Source organism: Psammomys obesus, unplaced genomic scaffold, assembly GCF_907164565.1.
Source record: "Psammomys obesus unplaced genomic scaffold, mPsaObe1.curated_primary_1811, whole genome shotgun sequence".
Taxonomy (NCBI): domain Eukaryota; kingdom Metazoa; phylum Chordata; class Mammalia; order Rodentia; family Muridae; genus Psammomys; species Psammomys obesus.
The window spans coordinates 3,732,025-3,754,568 of NW_026596225.1; the positions used below are offsets into that span (position 1 = coordinate 3,732,025).

At 47.0% G+C, this 22,544-nt stretch overlaps 2 protein-coding genes across 6 annotated transcripts in view; one reads left to right on the forward strand and one right to left on the reverse strand.

Annotated features, from left to right (window-relative positions):
- On the forward strand, nucleotides 1-14,071 carry Kiaa1191 (KIAA1191 ortholog). Of its 5 annotated transcripts, none has more exons than XM_055595863.1 (8): nucleotides 174-574; nucleotides 1,185-1,271; nucleotides 4,081-4,259; nucleotides 7,127-7,253; nucleotides 9,349-9,473; nucleotides 12,110-12,216; nucleotides 12,371-12,510; nucleotides 12,595-14,071. In XM_055595863.1, the coding sequence occupies exons 2-8, from the start codon at nucleotides 1,244-1,246 to the stop codon at nucleotides 12,798-12,800; spliced, it is 912 nt and encodes a 303-aa protein (XP_055451838.1). In that variant the 5' UTR covers nucleotides 174-574; nucleotides 1,185-1,243; the 3' UTR covers nucleotides 12,801-14,071. The 5 variants fall into 5 exon arrangements, with proteins under 5 accessions (XP_055451841.1, XP_055451837.1, XP_055451838.1 ...); XM_055595864.1 differs by having other exon boundaries at nucleotides 180-256; XM_055595862.1 differs by lacking the exon at nucleotides 1,185-1,271 and having other exon boundaries at nucleotides 72-256.
- Simc1 (SUMO interacting motifs containing 1) overlaps nucleotides 14,014-22,544 on the reverse strand; it is a 27,933-nt gene continuing 19,402 nt past the window's right edge. Inside the window, exons 7-10 of the mRNA XM_055595861.1 lie at nucleotides 21,226-21,354; nucleotides 18,931-19,087; nucleotides 18,527-18,611; nucleotides 14,014-14,920 (exon numbers count right to left, since the gene is read on the reverse strand). Of these exons, the coding sequence (XP_055451836.1) occupies nucleotides 14,670-14,920; nucleotides 18,527-18,611; nucleotides 18,931-19,087; nucleotides 21,226-21,354 (622 nt within the window). The 3' untranslated portion in view covers nucleotides 14,014-14,669. The remainder of the gene's footprint in view (nucleotides 14,921-18,526; nucleotides 18,612-18,930; nucleotides 19,088-21,225; nucleotides 21,355-22,544) is intronic.

Genomic DNA, 22,544 nt, shown 5'->3' on the forward strand with positions numbered 1-22,544 from the left:
TGTTGAGTGTTGGTTATGGTGCGGACTACAATTACCAGCACGCCCCGCGAAGCTCCGAGTCAGATCTCGCGCGACTTTCGAAGGTCTGGGGCTGGTCTGAGGTTCAGCTGCCGGCCGGCAGTAGTCCTCCGTAGGGGAGCACTTTCTGCGCCCTCACCATGGCTCGGCTCTGCTCAGCCCCGCAGCCTCTTGGGCCATCTGGGGCCTCGGAACCTCTTTAGTGCCGGAGTTCGGGCCGCAGGCGGCGGGCGAGCAGGTGACGGACCGCGGCCTGGCGGTGCTGGGGACAGCCGGAGCCCCGGGACGGCGCGGCCTGGGGGCCGAGTGGGGGCCTCGGTCCACCCTAGCGGGGTTGTAGGGCCCCCGGGAAGATCCCCCAGGGAGCCTCCAAGCACCCGCTTGCCGCGAACCTGCCGACTTAGCGTTAAGGAGTGGGACCATGGAAGGCTCTGGCCAGGCTTTACTCGTCCCAGAGGCTTTGTTTTGTACCTCCTGAAGGAGAGTGGTGGGCTTGGGGTCGCTAAGGGAGAGGGGAAGGACGAGTGTCTGGCTTGCGGATGACCTCTGGACCGCGGTGAGTGGCCCCTGTAGACCTGGACAAAAATTTGGGTCGGCAATGCCTGCTGTGCATTGCAGTGCAAGGGCTTTAAAGACAAGTTCTGTGTGAGGTGCGCTCGCTGTTAGTCGGCGTTAGAAATACGGAGAAGGTCTTCTATGTTGCATAGCCCGTTTCTGTCAAGGGGAAATGCTATATCATCCGGCGCCTGAGGATGATAGTGGGAAATGAACGAATGTCCATCGTTTGGTGGACGTATGAGCACTGTGCCAACCCTGGTTGGTTATTGTTAGAGCCTTGGCATGGACTCTTCCTCGGACGCTTTGCTAATTTGCAGCAGCTGGCCTGTGCTCCTCATTAACATCTGTCTGTCCGCGTCCATCGTCATTTCACTGTGGTGAGGTGTCTGCCTTCCCTGGCGTGTTGCCTTCACCTTCTCAGTTGTCAAGATGAGCCAGTGGATAGGGTGAACCCTTGAACTTTATCCTTTTCGGGGTGTGTTGTCACTCCTTGGTTGTCGTGTATGTTTCAGCCTTGTTAACAAGCCATAAACCTGTGTGTCTGTCGAAAGAACAGCACTGGAGTTACCCTCTGCTGTTCAGGAGACGCCCTTTGTTATTTTCATTAGGTGGCAGGTACTCAGCTCCAGATTCCGTATAGAAGGAACACCTGGACCCCAGCCTATCAATGGCGTCAAGACCACCAGAAGTACCTGGTAAACTGAGTTCTTTTTGATTGTCGTTTTAGTATTCTCTCATTAGCCTCTCAGTCTCAGTATAAACCCAGATCCTAGGGCCTCCTCCCTTAGTGTATGACAGTATTTATACTAAAGGAGGAGAATTAATGTGTTTGTAGGATATGTTGGTGTGATTAAATTGCCACGTTTTGAGGGTGGTGAGGGTAGGGTGGAGGTCTGGTCAAAAGGTGCAAACCACTGTTAAATCTTATTTTAAAAAAAATATTTGCATCAACATTTAGTGTGTTCTTGGTCTTGCACAGTAGTGCCCAAGTTGCTGAGGTATGGGATTGTTCCAGAATGGTCAATCTGAATGAGTGGAGTCTCTGCTTCTCAGAAGTGGAGATGGTGTTGCCTACTGGTCTGTTGTAAAGATTAAACACTTTTATCCAGGTGGCACAAGGCATTAATCCCAGCACTCAGGGAAGCAGAGGTAAGCGGATCAGTGTCAGTTCGAGGTCAGCCTAGTCTGCAAACTGAGTCCAGGACAGCCAAGGCTACATATAGAAACCCTGTCTCAAAAAAAAACCAACAAACAAAACCAAAACACTTTTTTTTCTTCTGAGACAGGTTCTTTCTGTGTAGTTCCAACTGGCCTGGAACTCTATTTAGACCAGGCTAGCCTTGAACTCACAGAGATCTTTCTGCCTCTACCTCCCAAGTGCTTTGTTTAAAGGCATGAGCTACCACACCAGGCTTAAACAAATTTGCAGATGGAGTTAAAAGTTGTTGATAAATCTGCATTTATTGCTCAAAAAAGTTTTTTGTGTTTTGTATGAGAAAGAAACTCACTTTGTAGACCTGCTGTCCTGGAACTCACAGAGCTCCTCCTGCCTCTGCTTCCTGAGTGCTGGGATTAAGAGTGTTAACCATGCCTCGCTCAAAAAAGTTTTTGATCTCCTGAGTGATTTCCTAGTGGGCAGTACTTGGTCTTGTTTTTAGGAGAGATCTTAAACGTGGTTTAGGCAGGTTAACAGAAGTTAGGTAGGTCAGTGGAGGCTTCCCTCCTCTGCCCTGATGTCTTGTCTTTACCATCATGCGTGCCCGCCATTCATACGGGATTGTCATAACCCCCGTAAGCGTGCAGAGCTGCCGTGTTGCACTTTTAGGTCAATGCTTTGGAGCATGGAAGCATGTGTGGGCACAAGGTGTGAGCCCTGGCTGTGCGTCGACTGCACATTTGCTAGCTGTGTGGTATTGCTTATGTTCTGTGCCATGGCTTCCTGAGCTGGGAGATGGAAAGAGAGTCTGGTTAATGAGGGTTCAATATGAGGAGGGTGTAAGTGCGCAGTGACTTTTGTTTGCATGTCTGTTTAGTTGAGATAGCAATGCACATACTCTAAGCTCACCCACACAAAGTGGGGGAGTTACTGGTTGGGTGTGTCATTAGATTGTGCATCCATCAAATTAATCTACTTACAGAGCATTTTCATGCCCCCAGAAAGACTTTGTACCGGTTAGGAGATACACCCCATTGCTCTCTCTCTCTCTGGCCCTTGGCGACCATAACCTCTTGGGTTGTCAGTTATTAATATTGGCAGTAGTCACATGGGTCTCCTTGCTGTTTAAGTGGAATTTGGGGGTTTGGACTTGGTGCCAGGCAGACTGCTCTCTTGAAGGGCATGATTATACAAAAGCAAAAGTATCACCTTGAAGGCAGGTTCTGGATCAGTGAACTAGACAGACAAACCTTGCTCTCTGCTGTGGCACAGCTGAGAGTGCCCTTGAAGCATCTTGGTGCCTTTGTCGCAGCTGGACATTCTAGCAGTCAGTTCCCTGTGCACAGGAATGGCAGGATCAAGCTTGTAGTTGATGAGAGTGGCTCTCAGAAATGTCTGTGTGTGGTGTGGTGGTGCACACCTTTAATCCCAGCAGTCCAGAGGGAGGCAGAGGCAGGTGGATCACTGTGAGTTCAAGGCCAGCCTGATCTACAGAGTGAGTTCAGGACAGCCAAGGTTATACAGAGAAACTCTGTCTAGAAAAACAAAAAACAAACAAACAAACAAACAAACAAAAAAAGTCTGTGATGAAAAATGTTTAACTCACCAGAACACTAGAAACTAGACCAGACCTCAGACTGTGTGAACTGATCCTGTACTTCTCTTTGTGGGGAGACACGAAAGGCACGGGGCTTGTCATAAGCGTGGTCGAGCCTCAGCTAGCCATTTTGTCTACAAAGTGAGGCAGAGTTGTTCACAACTAGGGTTTAGTTTCCTCATCAGACGAGACAATGTCGGGCTATGGAGTGAGAGGGAAGGAAAGGGAGAAGATACCTTCTCTCTTTTCTAGCCTCTTCAGTCTTGTGCGACTGAGGTAGTTTAGCGTACAAGTTTTGAAATGAAACAAGTTTGAATTTTGACTAGAAATTGTGCTTTGAAGTTGAGACTTTGCCTAGGTAATTTAAAATTGGGGTTAAGGTTCTTTAGTCTATAAGAATGGATTAGGATCTGGTGATTAAAGGATCTATGCCTTTAATCCCAGCACATGGGAGGAGCTGAGGGAGAGCACTCACAGAATTTGAGGCCAGCTATATAGTGAGTACAGGACTACATAGCAAGACCTTGTCTGAAGGAGGAGGAGTGGAGACAGGATCATGTTGCTGAGAAGGTGGTGGAGACTCTGAGTGTTGTGGGTGAGGAAGGCACTCAGCACTCCCTCCCCTGACTGGATCGTGTGTCACAGGCAGACTTCCCTAAGTAAGTTTCGAGGCTTTCTTGTCTACAGATTGACTTACAGCCACCAGCATGTTCAGCTGATATCCTGTAATGACAGGTGTCTTTGTTCTTAGCTCTTGCCCCCAGTGGGCCTCTAGGCAAGATGTCCCTGCCCATCGGGATGTGCCGCCGGGCATTCAGCTATGATGATGCCCTGGAGGACCCTGCGCCCATGACTCCTCCTCCATCGGACATGGGCAGCATCCCCTGGAAGCCAGTGATTCCAGAGCGCAAGTATCAGCATCTCGACAAGGTACCTTAGCCTGCTGACTGCTTCTGGCAGACTCACCCCCTTTGTCCTCCTGCTCCAGAAGCCCTCAGTGATTCTCTGTCCCCACAAACTCAGGCAGCAGCTTCCCCCATTATCTATCTTCTGTGCCCTTTTACAAGTTCAAAGCTCGAACAGTAGTGTCAGCTATATAAGATTCTTCTGGACTCTACTTCTGCAACTAAAAGCTGACCTCCAGACCCTCCGTACCTGAGTTCTGATGAGTCCTTCTTTGTAGAGTCTCTGTTATCCAGCCATAGAGTTATTGGGGTGTCCTCTTAGACACAATGAGACAGTGGGGGATAGGACCGAGGTCTGCATCTAAGATTAACTTACATTGCAAACATGCCTTCTGCTCATCGCCGGATTACTTTCATGTGGTCCTACCTTTATGCACAAGATGAAGTTTTACACTGCAGGATGTGCTGTCATGGCAGTGTGCAAAAATTTCAGATTTTGGGGCACTTGAGAGTTTAGGTTTTGAGTGGTAACTCTCAGTTTGTATTCTATTGCAGTGTTAAGCTGAAGGTCTGGTGTAGAGTCCAAAAACAAAGCTTGTTTTGTGACTGGCATCAGCCTGGGTCTCTTGAACACCTACTGAGCTTTTGCTCATGTGCCTTTCCCTGTGCTGGCAGGAGCGCGGCACCGTCTTCTCAGGCTCCTCCACAGCTCCATGTGCACACAGCTGGTTGCCTGCAGGTCACTGTGAGCACTGTGCCGCCGAAGCTTGTGCTCTCAACCTCTGACACCCATGGCGGGAATGCCAGCAAGGTCTTCCTATGGCCTGAGTGACCCAAGAGCTCAGACAGGGCATTTGACCTGCAGCCCCACTTGGGGCCTGAGGAAGCAAGCACTGAGGGTGTGCTGAAGCAGACCTACAATGGATCCCAAGTGGTTTGTGACTTGCACACAGTTTTACCCCTGAGCATAGTTGCCTCTGTCTGAGAGAGGGGAATTCTTGTCTCACGGGTGTTGTGGAGCCTTAGAGGCCTGGTGTGGAGCTGAGCTGAGTCTGATTAAGGATTTCTGTTTTCCTTGTTGCACTCTCAGAACAGAGGCTTCTTTCTAAGCGCTGTCCTCCACGGCTCTGTGGAGAACTCCTTATGTCAGTTGTCTGCTGTAATCTTACCCAGCAGCTGTTGAAGAGAAATGCTTTGTTTAAAAACAGTGGGGAGACTATAAGAACTGTGGCAGCCTGCATAAGGGGGGTCTCGAGTCTGAGGCCAGCAGGAGCCCCACCAAAGAAACAACAACTACAATAAAAACCTGTATAAAAACAGCCAAAAAACCCCAAACCAACCAGCCAATCAAAAAACTGCCCCTTTTTTCAAGGCTGTTCTAGAATTGCCTGGTTGGGCTACAGAGTGAATTCAAGGCAAGTCCAGGCAATTTAATGAGATCTTGTCTCAAAATAGTTGTGAAAAAAGGGCAGGGAATATGGTGGAGTGCTCAGTGAGCGTGTGCCACGCCCTGGGTTCAGTGCCCAGCCTGGGAGACATGTGAGCCTTGTGCAGTGGTCCAGTTTCCTTTCCTGTTGCTGTGTAACAGGCAACTCCAGGAAAGAGGGCTTATTTTAGCTCACAGTTCAAGGTCTGCCCATCCTATTGGGGAAGTCAAGGTGGAAGAACTTGAAGGAGTGGGTGTGTCTCAGGAGCAGAGAGGAGAATGGTTGCTGTCTCCGTCTCCATTTTATACCGCCGGGGTGGATCTTCCCACATCAAATCACAGTCAGTTACAAGGGCTCACAGACACTCCAAGGGCTAACGGAACTTAGAAAGTTCTTCACAATGCCAAAGGCCTCTCTGCCAGCTGATTTTACATTCCATCAAGTTAACACTAACCATTACGTTTGGGAGTTTGTTAGGAACATACATTTTATTAAAAACAAAACAAAAACAAAAAACTACTACTATTATTATTATTTTTTTGTGTGCTGGGGATAAAATCCAAGGCTTCACATAAACTAGGCTAGAGACATTTTTTTTTTAAAGATGTGTTTATCTGTATGAGTACTCTATTTGCATGTGTGCCTGTATGACAGAAGAGGGCATCAGATCCCATTATAGATGGTTGTGAGCCACCATGTGATTGCTGGGATTTGAACTCGGGAACATCTGGATGACCAGCCAGTGCTCTTAACTGCTGAGCCATCTCTCCAACTGTGGAGACAGATTCTTCGTTTTTTTCTTTTGACATAGGGTCTCACTGTTTAGCCAGTCTTCAGAGTGCTGGGACTATAGATGGCCACACTGTACTCTGTGGAGGCCTGTGTCTCCCCTCTGACAGTGCAGACCTACCAAGCAGCCCGGAATGTATTTGGCCAGAATTCAGAGGAGTAATGCAGGGCCGGGCCTGAGCAAATGCTCTGCTCAGCTGAGGAAGGCTTAGCACTGGGCCATGGTCAGTGCTTTGGAGGCAGTGTCTGTTCCAGTTTGTTCTGTCCCCCTGTCCTTTCTTCTCTCTGTCCCTCATTACTGTGTTCTCAGTTGTGGAGACAGGGTTTTGGTAGATATTCCAAACTTGCCATAAACTACTGTGTAGCCCAGGCTAGATTGAATTCACACTAATCCTCCTGCCTCAGCCTAACATTGGATCCGTGTGTGCCATCAAGCCCAGAGTTTCATCTGTAGTCTTAGGAGCAGGCAGAGGAAAGTTAGGTCTCAGGGCTCCAAACTCTTCCCATGAAGTCCATTCCTGTTGTCACTTTGGGCGAGTGGAGGTGACCATTGCTGTCCCTGTCAAGTATTTCTTCACTTCCAGGTCCCGGATTCTTAGAACTCTTTCTTAAAGAAGTGAGTGCAGGCGTGTGGTCCCCTGCCCCGCTCATGTGCTTCCTTACCTCTCTTGAACAGACAGAGGAAGGCGCGGCCAGTGTCTCTTCCCTTGCTGTGACTCCATCAACAGCCACTGACAGTGCAGACAAGGCGCCTGTGGTGAAGGCTAAAGCTACCCATGTCATCATGAATTCCCTGATCACAAGTAAGGCCTTCAGTCCAGCAGAGTAAAGCGAGCGAAGGAGAGCGTGGGCCTCAGCTGCCCGTGGCTCAAGCAGGTCTGCTTTTGTGGGGCTGCACACAAGAGTGTGTGCTGGACCCCTCCGCTCTGCCTCATTGAGGAGGCAGGTTTGCTCTTAAGGGTCTCATTGGTTAGATACAGTCCTGCTGTTGCTTGATACAGTCTGTTTCCTGTTTTGACCAGTGGACAAGACCACGTGGACAAGTTACTTAATACTAGATGCTGTGCCCACTTTTCTGAGGTCGGGGATGCAGCTGGCAGGCTGATCGCAGGGCCGCAGAGTTGATTAGCAGGAGCTTGATCTCCTGCTGTTGCTGACCTAGAGAAGGTGACACACAGGGTAGTGCCTTGTGCCATTACATAGGATTGTTTCGGTTTTGTTTAGCGACAGGGTCTTTTTGCTGTGTGCCTGTTGGCTGTAAACTCAAGACAGGCCTCTTGCCTGAGTGCTTGAGTGCTGGAGTTATAGTCATGTGCCACCATACCCAGCTATTTCAGAAATTGTTCATACAGCATTTACAAACGTATATATACTGTCACAAACAGATTTTTGATAGTGCTGGCCATGGTCTTGTACATGTTAGTCTACCAGGAAGACCAGGTTTGGTGCTTCAAGTTTCTTTAGCATTTAGAATGTGTCATTGATGGTCCTAATGAGGCTTGATATGAGAGCCATCTTTTTTCTTTTTAAACTTACTATTATTTTTTAAAAATTATTTATGTGTATAATCTGTGTACTTGAGAGTATCTGGGGGAGGGTGTGTGTGAGAGAGAGAAAGACAGAGAGAGAGAAAGAGAGAGAGAACATATCTGAGGAGATCAGAAAATGGCATCAGATCCCCAGGAGCTAGAGTTACAGATAATTGTGAGCTAGCCATTGTGGGTGCTGGGATCTGAACCCGGGTCCTCTGGAAGAGGAGCAAAATAGCATTGAGCCATCTCTCCAGCTCCACATTTTTTTTAAGTTTTTTTTTTTTAAATGTGTATTTAGTGTGAAGGTATCAGATCTCTTGAAATTGGCATTACAGACAGTTGTGAGCTGCCATGTGGGTGCTGGGAATTGAACCTAGGTCCGTTGGAAGAGCAGACAGCACTCTTAACCACTGAGCCATCTCTTCAGCCTGCTCCAGTTCCACATTTTAAACTTCTGTCACAAGTTACTGAAGCTGCATCCTTCTCAAGGATGTGGTGGGTGTGTGGGGTTGATTGTTCAGTGTGGTGGCTCTGCATGTCAGCAGTAGTACCCTCACCGGCAGGGGCTGCCCAGCGGTCCTCCTTGGTTGCCTCGTCTGTCAAAGCTCTTCACTTTCCCCTGGGGCATCAGGTTTTTTTTGCTCAGTTCTGGCCAGTTTACTCAAAAAGTCAAAGTCTAGACCCACTTGAAGCAGCAGCTCCTACTTGTATTCTGTAGCTGGACTGTTCTGGCTTCTGAGGGCACTTGGCATGCACCACAGATACACATGCAGGCAGCACACTCGTGCACATAGAAAGTGCAGTGCCTGAACCCCACAGTCCTCAGCTGCCATGCTCATGCAAAGTGTGCAAAGTTTGTAGACTAGGAAAAAAAATCTTTTTCATTCCATGGTGTGAGTGACTTGTGAACTAACTGTATAGTCAAAAGAACGTGGTTAGCTAGCCAGGACAGCAACAGGGAGAAACTTGGAATCTGTGGGCCTGGGCTAGTTAAAGGCAGGTGGCTGTGCTGTGACTCTGGCTGGTGCTTTGGTGTCAGCTGGCAGGAACACGACCTGCCTCTCTTTGGCAGGGTTTCTGTGCAGGTGGTTAGTTGGGAGCTTACTGATTTGGAATTCTTACTATGTCCAGATGTTGGGTGCCTTCTGCTTGCTGTTACTAATGAGGTGTGAGAGTGAGAGGAGGCAAGGCATCCAGCATCTCTTCAGGGCAGCTTGCTTCTCAGTGTGCTCTGTCAGGGCCTGTCTGGGGCACTCTTTACTCTCCAGTGGGCAGTGTGTCATTTTGCCTGTGGGAGAACAGAGACCTGTGTTGTCCCAGCTGGTTTGCGACTGGTTAGGGGGTAATGATGCTATCCTTTCTTTAGAACAGACTCAGGAGAGCATCCAGCGTTTTGAGCAACAGGCGGGCCTGAGAGATGCTGGCTACACACCCCATAAGGGCCTCACCACGGAGGAGACCAAGTACCTCCGAGTGGCAGAAGCCCTCCATGTAAGTGAGCAGAATCGTTCATAGGTGAGGTACGCTTGTGGTTTTCAAGTTCCCAGCTTAGCAAGGAGAGAATGGGCAAACAGACAGGGCTGTGCTGCTCAAGTGGCACTCCTGGGTGAAGGCCTGCTTCACACAAACACAAACAAACAAACAAACAGCCCCTCAGGCTAGCTTGAACTGTAGTCCTGCCTCTGCTTCTCAAGTGCTAGGATTACAGGTAAGCACCACCATGCATGTCACCAATTTAGACTTGACTTTTGTAAAAATTAAACTCAGAAGCCGGTTGTGGTGGTACACATCCACGGGAGGCAGAGGCAAGTGGATCTCTGAGTTCTAGGCCAGCCTGGTCTACAAAGCAAGGACAACTAGGGCTGTTTCACAGAGAAACTCTGTCTAGAAAAACAAACAAACAAACAGAAAAAAAAAAAAAAGGAAATTCTGGAGCTGGGTGTGGTGGTTCACATCTTTAATCCTAGCATTTGGGAGGCAGAGGCAGGTACATCTCTGAGAGCCCAGGCCAGCCAGGGCTACACTAAGAGAGCCTGTGTTGGGCTGGGGTGGGTTGGGGGTGGGGAGGTTTATTTAGTGATGGTTAGTGTTTTGCTACCCGATTTCGAGCCAGAGCCTCATACATACTGGGTAGTTCAGCCTCTCACCCCTTGTTTTTTGTTTCATGGACTTATTTTCTATATATGGGGTTTTGTCTACACATATATCTGAGCCCCACTTCTGTACCTGTTCCTGCAGAGGCTGGAAGAGAGCATCAGATCCCCGGATCTAGAGTTAGAGAGGATTGTGAGCTGTCCTGTGGGTGCTGGGGACTGAACTGGGGTCCTCTGGAAGAACAGCCAGTGCTCTCACTGCCACGGCTCCTCTCCAGCCTCATCCTCTACTTTTTGAGATGCATCTTTCTGTGTAGTTTAAAGCTGGACTCAAAGTCATGGTTTTCCTGCCTCAGCTTTTCAAGTGCTGGGATTACTGCAATGTCACCATGCCTGGCTATGATGAAATGCTTTAATGATTTTCTTTTAAAAGTTTTGTCTTTTCACATTTGTTTGTTTGTTTTTGTATATGTGTTAGTTCATGCCATGGAACACATGGAGGTCAGAGAAAAACTTGTACAGTTTGGTCTTTCCGTCCACTCTGTAGCTTGTTAGCCTGGCAGCCAGTGCCCTTTCCTACTAATCCATCTCACTGTTGTTCACAGGGTTCTTTCAGAGAGGCACTTTATACTGAGTGGTGCTATGACTCATGTGCTTAGACAGTCTTGACATTGATCCGTGGAAGTAGATTCTATGCACTGTTTTGTAAGTAAAGAATGAACTGGAGAGAGAAATCAGGCAGGAAGGTACCTGCTACAGAACCATGAGCACCATTCCCTAGAAACCACGGATAAGGCCAGCCATGGTGGCATGTGCTGGCCGTCTCGCTGTATTCCTGGAGCTTGCTGACCAGTCGGCCTAGACTAATTAACCCCAGATCCCAGGAGAGACAGTCTCAAAAGACCAAAAAGCTAAGGTGGTGCCAGACAGATGCATGTCTGTATGCACAGCACTTGGAGGCAGAGGCGGTTGTGTATTCGAGACTAGCCTGATTTATATGGCGACTTCTAGGACATCAGGAGCTTACATGGTGAGACCCTGTCGCAAAACACCCAAAAAGCCCAGGCTAGGTTCGTACCTTTAATCCTAGCACTGAGGCAGGCAGATCTCTGAGTTGGAGGCCAGCCTGGAGGCCATCCACCCTGTTGGTGGCCTTTGGGGAGGTCTCTGTGTGCACGCTGAACCCTTGAGTGCATGTACATACATGCAGGCGGTCACTCAGACACACGAAAGTAAGTCTCTAAAGAAAGAGAAAAGTCCAAGTGACCACTACAAGTTCCTTTGGGCTTAGGGAGAACATAGCGTAAAAGATGGTGGACAGTGTGTGCGTGGGGCGGGGGAGGATATAGGACACCGTGAACGGGCTGCCTTGTGAATGAGTATACCAGATGAATCTGCAGGCTAAGTTTAAAAGTCACTGCTGGGAGATATCGTGTTGAGTTGGTATCCATTTGAGTTTCGACAAGACAGATGCTACTCGAGAGGGCTGTCAACTTAAACAAATTGATATGTTGAAAGTCACGTTAGGTCCAGAAGTGTATCCCTCATGGAGGACAGGCACCACTACTACTGGAGCTTAGACCTAAAAAAGCCGCTGACTCTCTGCTAAGCTGTCAGTCTGTTGGTGGTATTTTGACAGTGCTGTGAGGCGGTTGGCTGTGGGAGAGAGGACAGAGAATGAGGTAGGCTTCGTAGAGGAAGCATTTCACTAAAGAGGACAGCAAGCCTGAGTCTTGGCTTTGAAAGCTGAGAAGGGCAGGGGTTGTACTGAAAGACAGGAGCAGAATTGCAGGCCAGGCCAAAGGGTTATACAGCCGTATGGCTGTTTCCCTAAATGACTTGGCTTTGTTGGAAATATAAGTTCTAGTGCCCAGCTTGTAGCATAAGTGTTTGAGATGCCAGAGTACAGTTCCCTAGAGACACGGACTCTCATGCCTGCCTGAAGTTAGGATGTGCACCAGCACACGTATGCCCAGGCTGATCTGCTTTGTGTCTGGTCTCACTGTGAAATGCCTTTTCTCACCCATGGGACAGAAACTGAAGCTGCAGAGTGGAGAGACAACAAAAGAAGAGAAGCACCCTGCTTCAGCCCAGCCCAGCCCCAGCAGCACCCCTCACTCATCCCCTAAGCAGAGGTCCAGGTGAGCTTTCCTGGGTGCTCTGAGCCCGTGTCTCGAGCCGGTGCTGAGATGAGGCTGGGCTCCAGCCTGTGGCTTCTTGTTGCTTAGATGTGAGATTCTTCTAGTGACACAGGAAGAGGACATACAGGAACATATATTTACTTCTCTGTTCCAGAGGCTGGCTCCCCTCTGGCTCCTCCACAGCCTTACCTGCCCCGAATCCTCACACCATGGATCCTGGCAGTGGAAATGATAGGAACTCAGCAGACAAATGGAGCCTCTTTGGACCGAGACCCCTGCAGAAGTCTGATTCTGGTAAGGCAGTTCTTTCAAAGAGCAGCAAGGCCCCTGGCCACTGTGTGGGCCGGGGACTATAATCTGCTCCATCTTCCTCGGCAGGTTTTGCCATCCAGGCTTACAAAGGTGCACCGAAACCCTCTCCTATGGAGCTCATGCGTGCCCAGGCCACACGAGTAGGTGAAGATCCAGCAACCTTCAGGCCGCCTAAGATGGACATCCCAATGATAGAAGGGAAGAAACAACCAACTCGAACCCATACTATCAAACCCCGTGACCTGAATGTGCTCACACCCACTGGCTTCTAGAATGCTTTCTGTCCAGGCTCTTCAGCTTTCCCTGGGCTCTGACATAGGAGTGACATAGTTAACTGAGGCCTAGTGACATTGTACAGATTGTCCCTGTGTGAGAGGAACCATTTTGCACTGCTTTCAGGTTGGTGGAAAATGTCAGAAGTGTAGAGTGGAGAACCTATTATTATTATTTTTTTAATCATTTATCCTAGAGAGGGACTCTGACCCTTGCTTTCCTAGGTAAATAGTGCTGGTGCGCTTTTAAAACTAAGGCCTCTTGATTCTTTTTCCATGATCACTATGAGCGGCAACAAGTCACGACAGATGTGCCCGCCAGCTAGTGTGGACAGCCTGTGGCCTCCTGGCGTGCTTTAGCCTTGTATGTGGGCCTGGACTTGTCTGAGAGTGGCGTACAGCTCACACCTACGCTTGGCAGGACCCTGGTCTCTAAGCTCAACTACAGGGTATGTAGCCCTGTCTGTCCTAGAGCTAGCTCTGTAGACAAGGCTGGCCTTGAACTCAGAGATCCACATGCCTCTGCCTCCAGAGTGCTGGATTAAAGGCAGGTACCACCGCTGATCAGCTTAGGTTCTTTTTGTTGATTAGTCACTGCACCACTTTTTTGTCCGAATGGGCCCTTATCTGCTGTGTCAGAACAGTAGTACCCACAGCCCCTTTTCTTTTACACTTCAACATGAAATTAGCTCCTGATTAAGTCTACTGGTTTCATATTGGCGAGTGGTTCCTCCCCCCACCTTCCATTACTGGCCTTACTCATGCTAGGAAAGTGCTCTACCACAGAGCTTCACCCCTAGTGTGCTGTCTTAGTTGTGTGTGTTTTGGTTTTTGAGATGGGTCTCACTATGTAGTCCTGGCTAGCCTGAACTCGCCCAGTAGACTCAGAGAAGATCTACCTGCCTCTGCCTCCCAGTGCTGGGATTAAAGGCATGTACCACCACTCCCAGCTTAAGCCTGTGTTAGGGTAAAGTAGACACAACTGGCTTGGGTTCTCATGGCTTCATGCAGGTTCTCATGAGCTTGGTGTCACCTTATTCTACCAAGTTAGCCTCATATGTTCAGTAACATGTCTTATGGAGGAAAGGCTGCAGGGAAATGCTCTTCCCTTTGTCCTCATTGTCCACAGGGTTTGCTAGGTCACTTAGATAGCAGTTTGTTTACATAATGAGCTAACCTCACAGAGAAGCCCTGGAGTCTAAGATTGCTGTAAAATTAATTTATTTGTGTTATCTTGTATTGACAATAAAAATCTTTACTACTTTCTCAAAGTCAGGTCTTTATTGTCCATCCTGCCTGCCCCGTAGTGGAGCCTGAGCATCGTAAACTTGGTGCCTTTTTACTGTATCTTTTGGCATCAGATAGTTCTTTAACAGGCTGTATTCTTTTGCTTCTTTGCCTGCTTTCTTAGATTTAGTAAACTGGCCACAGGTCCTATTCTTAGGCAGTTTAAAAAGTCTAATATAGAATGTGCTCTATTCAGGAAAAACTAACGTCTTTCCAGAAACAGGCCGCCAGTACCTTGAGCGGTGTAACACTGATGGAGACGGTTCACAGAAGGGGTCTTTCACATCTTGAGTGGAAATGCTGGACATATAGTGCACATCGTATTGTCTGTTTCAAAAGCATAGATAAATAATTTAATAAAAAATATATACACCTTGTATATTTAAGCCATATTTGAATAGGCTAGGTAACAATTATAAAAAAAAAAAAAGATATATACTGAAGAGTTATAAACTTATTACAACCTACAGATAAACAGGATAGGTTTGGTCCTGTGACATCCCTAACTGCTGCTCACACTTCAGAGCTTCCAGGGAGCTGGCCAGGCAGGAGGTATTCTCGGTGCTTAGAAGCCTGGTTGCCTCAGTGCTGTGGGGCAGGCTCCGTGTCGGGGTTCAAGTCAGCAGCGTAGAAGAGCAGCAGCTTCAGCAAATGCACTTTGTCTTGGAGCTGTGGGACCAGAGGTTCTCCCAGTATGTGGACCAGGCGGCTTCGGAAGGCCTCAATCTGCTTCTCCACATCCACCACCGTGATGTCATCTCCTTGCTGAGGTTTGGGCTTAATTCTTTTGATGATTAAGTCTTTACGATCAATCACTGAACTCCGGAGGTGCTCTGTAAGAGGGAAGGAGCCAAACAGATCTGCTTTTTACTCCCTGGGATCTAAAAGCTCAAGTCCAGTTTTATAAGGAAGGCCAAGTGCTGGCTACTAGGGGACAAGTCAAAAGGTCATGTGAGTTACTGTGAGAACCCATTTCCAGATCTGTGTTCTTGCCTCACTGATTGTCAAGAAAAAACTACTGTGCTTGGCATGGTGGCAGTTCTCTGGAAGAGGAGTAAGTGGTCTTACCTGTTGAGCAATCTCTTCAAGAAACTATATACTGAAAATATTTCAGTTTTTTTCAGTGGACTTAATAACTCTATACTAAATAAAACTATTTTGTGATAACCACTTAAGAAAAAATTTTCCTGAGTTAATTTTATTTTTATACTTATTTAGTGTGTTTTTATACCTTTCATCGAGGGTGCTAAGAATGCACACACCTGTACCTGTTCTGGGCCTGACAATGCACCTGCTGACGTTTAGTTACAAGGACTGGGCACAGTGCAGTGGTAAAGCACGTGTCGGGCATGAAGAGGCTTGCGCTCACTTGTTAGCCTCACCACCTCAACCCCTGGAGTTTAGTTGTAAGGTTGAAGCAGAAAAGACGCCAGGCAGGCAGGCTGAAATGAAGCTAACGGTGATGGAATAGTTACTACTTTTCCTCATATGAGAATAGTTCTAAGTTACACAGCACCTGTATTTTAGAGAAGAGAACCTAGAAACATGTAATCCAGGATTTAGGAGGTTGAGGCAGTATAGCTGTAAGTTCAGTGCCAGCATGGACAGAGAAAGAGAAAGAAAGGGAGAGCTAAAAAAAAAAAAAAAAGTGCTGCACAGCATTCTTGGTCTTAGGCCTAAGCAGGCCTATGAGGTCTCTTTCTATGTAACATCACTGAGTTAGAGTCCACCGTATCACGATCAAGGGCAAGTAAAACTTCCTCGTTACACTGGGCAGTGGTGGTGCACTCTGGGAGGGAGAGGCAGGCAGATCACTGAGTTCAAGGGTAACCTGGTCTACAAAGCTAGTCCAGGACAGCTATGCAGAGAAACCATGTCTTGAAAAACAAAATAAGAATCACCAACTCTCACAACAGGGCCCTTCACTTTTGAGGGGTTAGGGCTGGGAGCCATGGGCTTGCCTGTGCTGGAGGGTGCTCTATCAGCGATCTTCGGCCCTCCAGTACCACCTTTTTTAAATTTAGAACCCTGTTGAGGATCACGTGTTACCCTTCTTAGGAACAGTACTTTTGAGAAGTACAGGTCATTCATTTATAAACGGTTTCTTCTTGGCAAGTTTAATGTCAAACTGACACTAGCTAGTCATTTGCAAGGAAAGGATAAAAGTTGATAAAATGCCTCTCAAAGACTGGCCTGTAGGCAAGTCCATAAGGCATTTTCTTTAGTGATCACTGTGGGTGATACCATTCCTGGGAAGGTGAAGTTGGTGCTGGGTATTGTAAGAGAGCAAGCTGAAGCCAGGTATAGTGGTACACACCTTTAATCCCAGCACTCAGGAGGCAGACTCAGTGAGTTCAGGGTTAGCCTGGTCTACAAAGCAAGTTCCAGGACACCCAGGGCTGTTACATAGAGAAAATGTCTTGAAAACAAAACAAAACAAACAAACAAACAAAAAAAAAAAAGGAAAAGAAAAGAAAGCAGTGGAGCAAGCTGGGAGACATGCCAGCTGGCAGCATTTCTCCATAGCCTCTGCTTTGATTGCTGCTTCCCAGTCACCCTGGTGACCAGCTGTGGTGTGGAAGCAGAAGGGATAAACCCTTTCCTCCCCAGATTGCTTTTGGCCACGGAGTTTTCCCCGACTAGAACAGCTATCAGTCTGGGTTTGTGGGCTCCTTCCTTGAGACTGGAGCAAGGTCAGAAGCTTTGGCAAGAACTCTGCGTGAGGCTCTGTCCTCAGTGCAACATGTCCAGGGGAAAGGCCCTGTCTTTTCCTTTCTGAGGTTCCTATTTTTGTCAACCATGACAAAGTATGCCTGTAAACCCAGCACCTGGGAACTTGAGGCAGGAAAATCTTAAGTTCATGCCAGTCTGGCCTAAATAGTAAGTTCCAGACCATCTTGAAGTACAAATCAAAGTCTTACCTCAAGAAACAAACAAAAGGGCTGGAGAGATGGCTCAGTGGTTAAGAGCACTCTGGCTGCTCTTCCAGAGGACCTGAATTATATTCCCAGCAACTACATGGTGGCTCACAACCATCTATACTGGGATCTGATGCCCTCTTCTGGCATCCAGGCATACATGTAGATAGAGCACTCATTCATAAAATAAGTAAATAAAATCTTAAAAACAAAAAATAAAAACCCCTATATGCTTAGTAATTTAACTTCTTTAGTGACATACATCCCAAGCTGGCCTTCTTGCTAAGCAGCCAAGGGCGACTCTGAATTTCTGATTTTCCTGCCTCCACCTAAGTGCTAGTTTATGTGGTCCGGGGCTGAATCCAGGGCTTGGAAAGCCCTCAACTGACTGCGCTACAGTCTAAGCCTTTCTAATGATTAACTTGCCAGTTCCTCTGCTTTACCAAGGTCCTCAATGAACCCTGCCTTATAAAATCACTCTCAGTTGACAGTTATTCTGCATGACCCTTGCCAACACGTGCCTCCTGCATGCCACTGACTCTCCCAGCAACCCCAAAGAGAACTCTCATATGCTTTAAGGCTTCCCTCTCCCTGTCTGCAGTACTGGGAACTGAACCCAGAGACTTGTGCATTCAAGGCAAATGTTCTACCCTTGAGCTACAGCCCCAGCCATTTTAAGGCCCCTCACATCTTTTGTAGGAATATGTCCACCTTGCTGCAGAAAGGCTCTATGTTGTCTTTTGCTCACACCTGTTTATAATGCTGCTAATCTGTAAACAACAGCTGCTGCTAATCTGCTACCTGATCCAACAAAGGTGTTAGCAGAAGCCAGGACTCTCCTGATGTGTTTTTTGCTTATCTACACAACCTTATATTATCACCAGCTGTAACAAAGTAAAGTTTTCACCAGGGCAGTGGTGGCGATCACAGCGCTGGGGAAGCAGAGGCAGGAGGATTTCTATGAGTTTGAGGTGAGCTTGGTCTACAGAGCTAGTTCTATGACAGCCAGGGCTACAAAGAGAAAACCTGTCTCAAAAACAAAAAAACAAAACAAACAAACAAAAAACAGAAACAAAAAAGAAAGTTTTCATATCACTACAGTGATTCCAGCTATGTTTAAAAGTTTTATTTTGCTATTTATTTATTTATTTATTTATTTATTTATTTTCAAGACAGTGTTCCCCTTGGCTGTCCTGGAACTCACTCTGTAGACTAGGGTGGCCTCAAACTGAGAAATCTAATCCACCTGACTCTGCCTCCTAAGTGCTGGGATTACAGGGGTGTGCCAACACTGCCTGGATTGTTATTATTTTTTAAAAAGCCCTTAATTTTCCAGATTGTGTTGTTATTATTTTTAAGACATGCTATTGCTATGTAGGCTTCAACTCTTCATCCTGCTGCCTCAGCTTCCTGGGTGCTGGGATTACAGGCAGGTGTCAGCTTTACTTAGGTGAACAAGTGAGGATTATCTGAGAAGCTCTCGTATGATAATGTCCACTGCTGTGAGCAAATGCTCCTTACCTCTCAGCACATGCTGATAGCTGGACAACAGGAACTGCAGATGCTCAACCAGCTCATCCCAGGTCTGCCACTGGGTTTTATCTGACTGCAGAGACAGTAAAATCAGTGGATAATAAATGCTTCCTCAGGTAAATTCCCTGCTAAAGGGCTGAGAGCACAGGTTAAGAGCACTGGCTGCAAGTCCTGAGTTCAATTCCCAGCAACCAATGGTGACTCACAACCATCTATAATGGGATGTGGTGCCCTCTTCTGGTGTGCAGGTGTACATGCAGACAGAACATTGTATAAAAATAAATAAAACTAAAAAAAAAAAAAAACCTCCATTAAGGCAGTTTCCAAATCTCTCACATAATGCCCAAACAGCAGGCAGAGGGGAAAGTGATGTGAAGCAGAAAGGAGTGTACCTGACACTTGAGCAGTGACGTGGAGTTGTTCAGAAAATAGAGGGCCTGGGCCAGAGACAAGGGGAGGCGGGTGGGTGTCTCACAGCTGTGCAGGAAAATGATCTCTAACACTTTGCAGCGCAGAAGGTGGCTTTCCATGGTAGTGAAGAACATCTCCCTGTGGAGAAGACGGGGTAAGCACAGTGCACTTAAAGAACACAGCACAGTTTGCCCTGAACATTCTAAGAACAGAGATCTACAAAGCCACAATGCTTCAAGATGGAACTGGATTATCAGTAAATCAGCAACTTCCAGGATAATGGATCAGCCTTTGACTTTTGCAAGGCCAAAGCCAGGTATCCTGGTACACACCTATAATCCCATGCAGGAGGATCATGAGCCCGAGGGCAGCCAGCTGGGGACGGCACCCCAGCCTCGTGCTTCAGAGTGTGCTCTACCATTGAGATGTACCCTCATCTCATCACAGATAATGCACTCAAGGGAAGCAGAGCATCGCTAAAATACATAAAGTATTTAGTAACTAGGAATTGTATTTGGCAAAACACTTCACAAATGAAGGTGAAATTAAAAAGTCAAGATGAATAAAATGGGAGCAAGCCAACTGTGGTGGCACACTTAATCCAGCACTGTGGAGGCAGGTGGATCTCTGTGAGTTCGAGGCCAGCCTGGTCTACAGAGCAGTTCCAGGACAGCCAGGCCAAAGAGACACCCCCCCCCCCAAAATAAAAAACAAACAAACAAAAAAACAAAAAACAACAACAAAAAAAGACAATGTAGCCAGGTTGATGTGCCTACCTGGCCTTCTCAGTGCTTAGATCACAGGCTTCAAATACTAGGCCCAGCTCTCATTTTTTTCCCCCTTTTGGTTTTTTGAGGTTCTCTCTGTGTAGCCCTGGCTGTCCTAGACTCACTTTGTAGACCAGGCTGGCCTCGAACCCACAAAGATCCTTCTGGCCTCTGCCTCCCCGAGTGCTGAAATTACAGGCGTGCACCACCAAGCTTGGCTCTCAAAATCTCTTTAATAGAAAATATTTTGGTCTTTAAATTTTTTACTATTTCGATAGGTTATAAATGGTATGTCAGTGTATTATTATTATTGTTGTTTTTTCAAGACAGGGTTTCTCTGTGTAGCCCTGGCTGTCCTGGAACTTACTCTGTAGACCAGGCTGGCCTCGAACTCAAGAGATCCACCTGCCGCTGACTCCTGAGTGCTGCAATTAAAGGTGTGCTAGTTTTTACTTTTTAAAAGATACGAGTGAAGTTAAACATTATAGGAAATAAAATTACAGACACCATCCTTTGTAGACAGAGATGGAAAAATCTTAACAAATATTAGCAACAAGAATCCGTCAATATATTAAAAGGACAGCAAGCAACCAAGCAGGGTTTTGGTCCCTCAAATGTAAGGCTAATTAAACTTGAAGACATTTATTAACATAATCCACTAATCCAGAGAATAAAGAGGAAACTTATGATTGTCTCGATAGAAGCTAAAATCCTCAGCACTTGTTTGTTCTTTAGAAAAATCCCAGTCAAGCATAAAATGGCTGAGCAGATGCTTTCGGCTACCGTACATGTACTGCCCCAGACCAAACGGCTCCTCTATGGTGAGGAGCAGGCGAGGATGTCTGCTCTCGCCAGTCCTCTAGTTCTCTACTTGGGAGTCTTGTTGTATTGAGGCAAAAGGAATGGGCAAAAGTCGTACAGGTTAGAAGGATGTCAAACCCCCTGTGCAGACAACATAACTGTGTATGTAATAAAAAGGGCTAAGAGAACTACAAAGAGATTTAAAAAATCCAAGGAGATGAGGTGATTTGTCAAGTTTGTAAGATTTTATTTTATTTTATTTTTGGTTTTTTTTTGAGACAGGGTTTCTCTGTGTAGTCCTGGCTCTTCTGGAACTCACAGAGATCAGCCTGCTTCTGCATCCCAGAGTTCTGGGATTACAGACATGTGCCACCATGCCTGCCCAATTCTTTCTTTCCTTTTGAGTTACAGCCTGTACTTTTCTCCCTTGAAGTTCTGTATGTGGCAGGCAGAAACTTAAAAAAAAGAAAAAAATGACTTTATAGTTCTCTTTCTACCTTTTTTTTTTTTTTTTTTTTTGAGACACGGTTTCTCTGTGTAGCCTTCTCTGTCCTGGACTCTCTTTGTAGACCAGGCTGGCCTCGAACTCACAGAGATCTGCCTGCCTCTGCCTACCTGAGTGCTGGGAATACAGGTATGAGCCCCCACCTAGCTTAGTTCTTTTTAATGGAGAAACCAAGCAAAACAAAGCGATCAAATGCAACTTACCTCTGACTCCTCTCGGGGATGTCGAGCACAAACCCGAACATCATCTCTGCTATTTTGTTGGAGCTGCAGGTCGGTGTCCTGTCCACCTCTACAGCCATGGACAGCATCCTCTGCAGCTGGCACACAACCCTGGGCCGGAGCACAGAGCACAAGTGAATGGGAACCTTGGTGAGAGGCCTACTGAAGCTGGGAAGGTCCCCACCATAGACTGCAGAGGCGCAGACCTCTGATTCTGGCACTCAAAAGGCAGAGGCAGGGAGGCCAGCCTGGTCTACATAGTGAGCTTTAGGCCAGCTAGTTACATGGTGAGACTTTGTCTCAAAAACAAACAAACACCCCAAGCAAACAACAACAGAACAGAGACCGAGGGTCATCAAAACACACACCAGGCCCAGGAGAACAATCAAGCATTAGCTTGCTTTCACTGAGGAATTCATCCACCTGAATCCTTTTGCCAGATCCTAGATCAATCTTTCAGAATCTAAGGGTGAGCTACTCAAGATGCTTTCAAATGAAAGCACAACCATATGATCCTAAGGGTCTAGAGAACTGTAAAGACCATCTCTGCCATAACTTCCCTAGTGTGTAAATGAACAAACAGGTCCAAAGCAACTAACATTATTTTAATTCCTTTGTTATAGAAGAAGACATGCATTTGTCACTTAATTTTTAATAATTTTAATCACTTTACTTTTATGTGTTAATTACTTCTATATATCACGTACAAGCCTCGTGTCCTCGCAGAGCTCTAGATTTCCTGCAGCTCTGGCCTTCTTACAGAAGCCTCTGAGCCACACGTGGTCACTGAGAACTGAGCCAGGGTCCTCTGGAAGAGCAGCCAGTGCTCTTAACTGCTGAGCCATTTCTGCAGCCCCATTGTGTAAATTAAGGGGCTAAGAGAAAAGCCAGATTGCATAAGTCAGCTGGGAGAGGAGTTTGAGCCAGAACAGTTGAACTGAACCAGCCAGCCCAGGGCTCAGAAAGATCAAGAAAGGGTGAGCTTATTCAGAGGAATTCTCAGAGGCTGAAAACATTCTAGGGCCAGGTTAGATGGTATGGAGGCTAGAAGCTTCCAGAACTAGGCCTAGGTTAGCAGATGGAGGGAGAACGTCTCTGAGACAACAACGGAGACAGGCGAATAAAAGTTCCATTTACAGACAGGGTTTCTGGGAAAGAAGCAGGAGGTGAGAAGATTTTCGCCTACAAGACGGACTATGAAAAAGAGGTAAATGAGCCACAGGGCAGAACATAGCCTAATATAAAGGGGACCGTTGGGAGCTAGTTAGGAACAAGAGTAAGCTAAGGCCTGAAGCTATTAT

Bases quoted from the DNA above. Each gene is read 5' to 3' on its own strand.
- Kiaa1191 (XM_055595863.1), top strand. From the start codon at position 1,244: ATGGCGTCAAGACCACCAGAAGTACCTG. The intron at 7,254-9,348 runs GTAAGGCCTTCA...TCCTTTCTTTAG, and splicing joins CATGAATTCCCTGATCACAA to AACAGACTCAGGAGAGCATC. The intron at 12,217-12,370 runs GTGAGCTTTCCT...TCTCTGTTCCAG, and splicing joins TCCCCTAAGCAGAGGTCCAG to AGGCTGGCTCCCCTCTGGCT.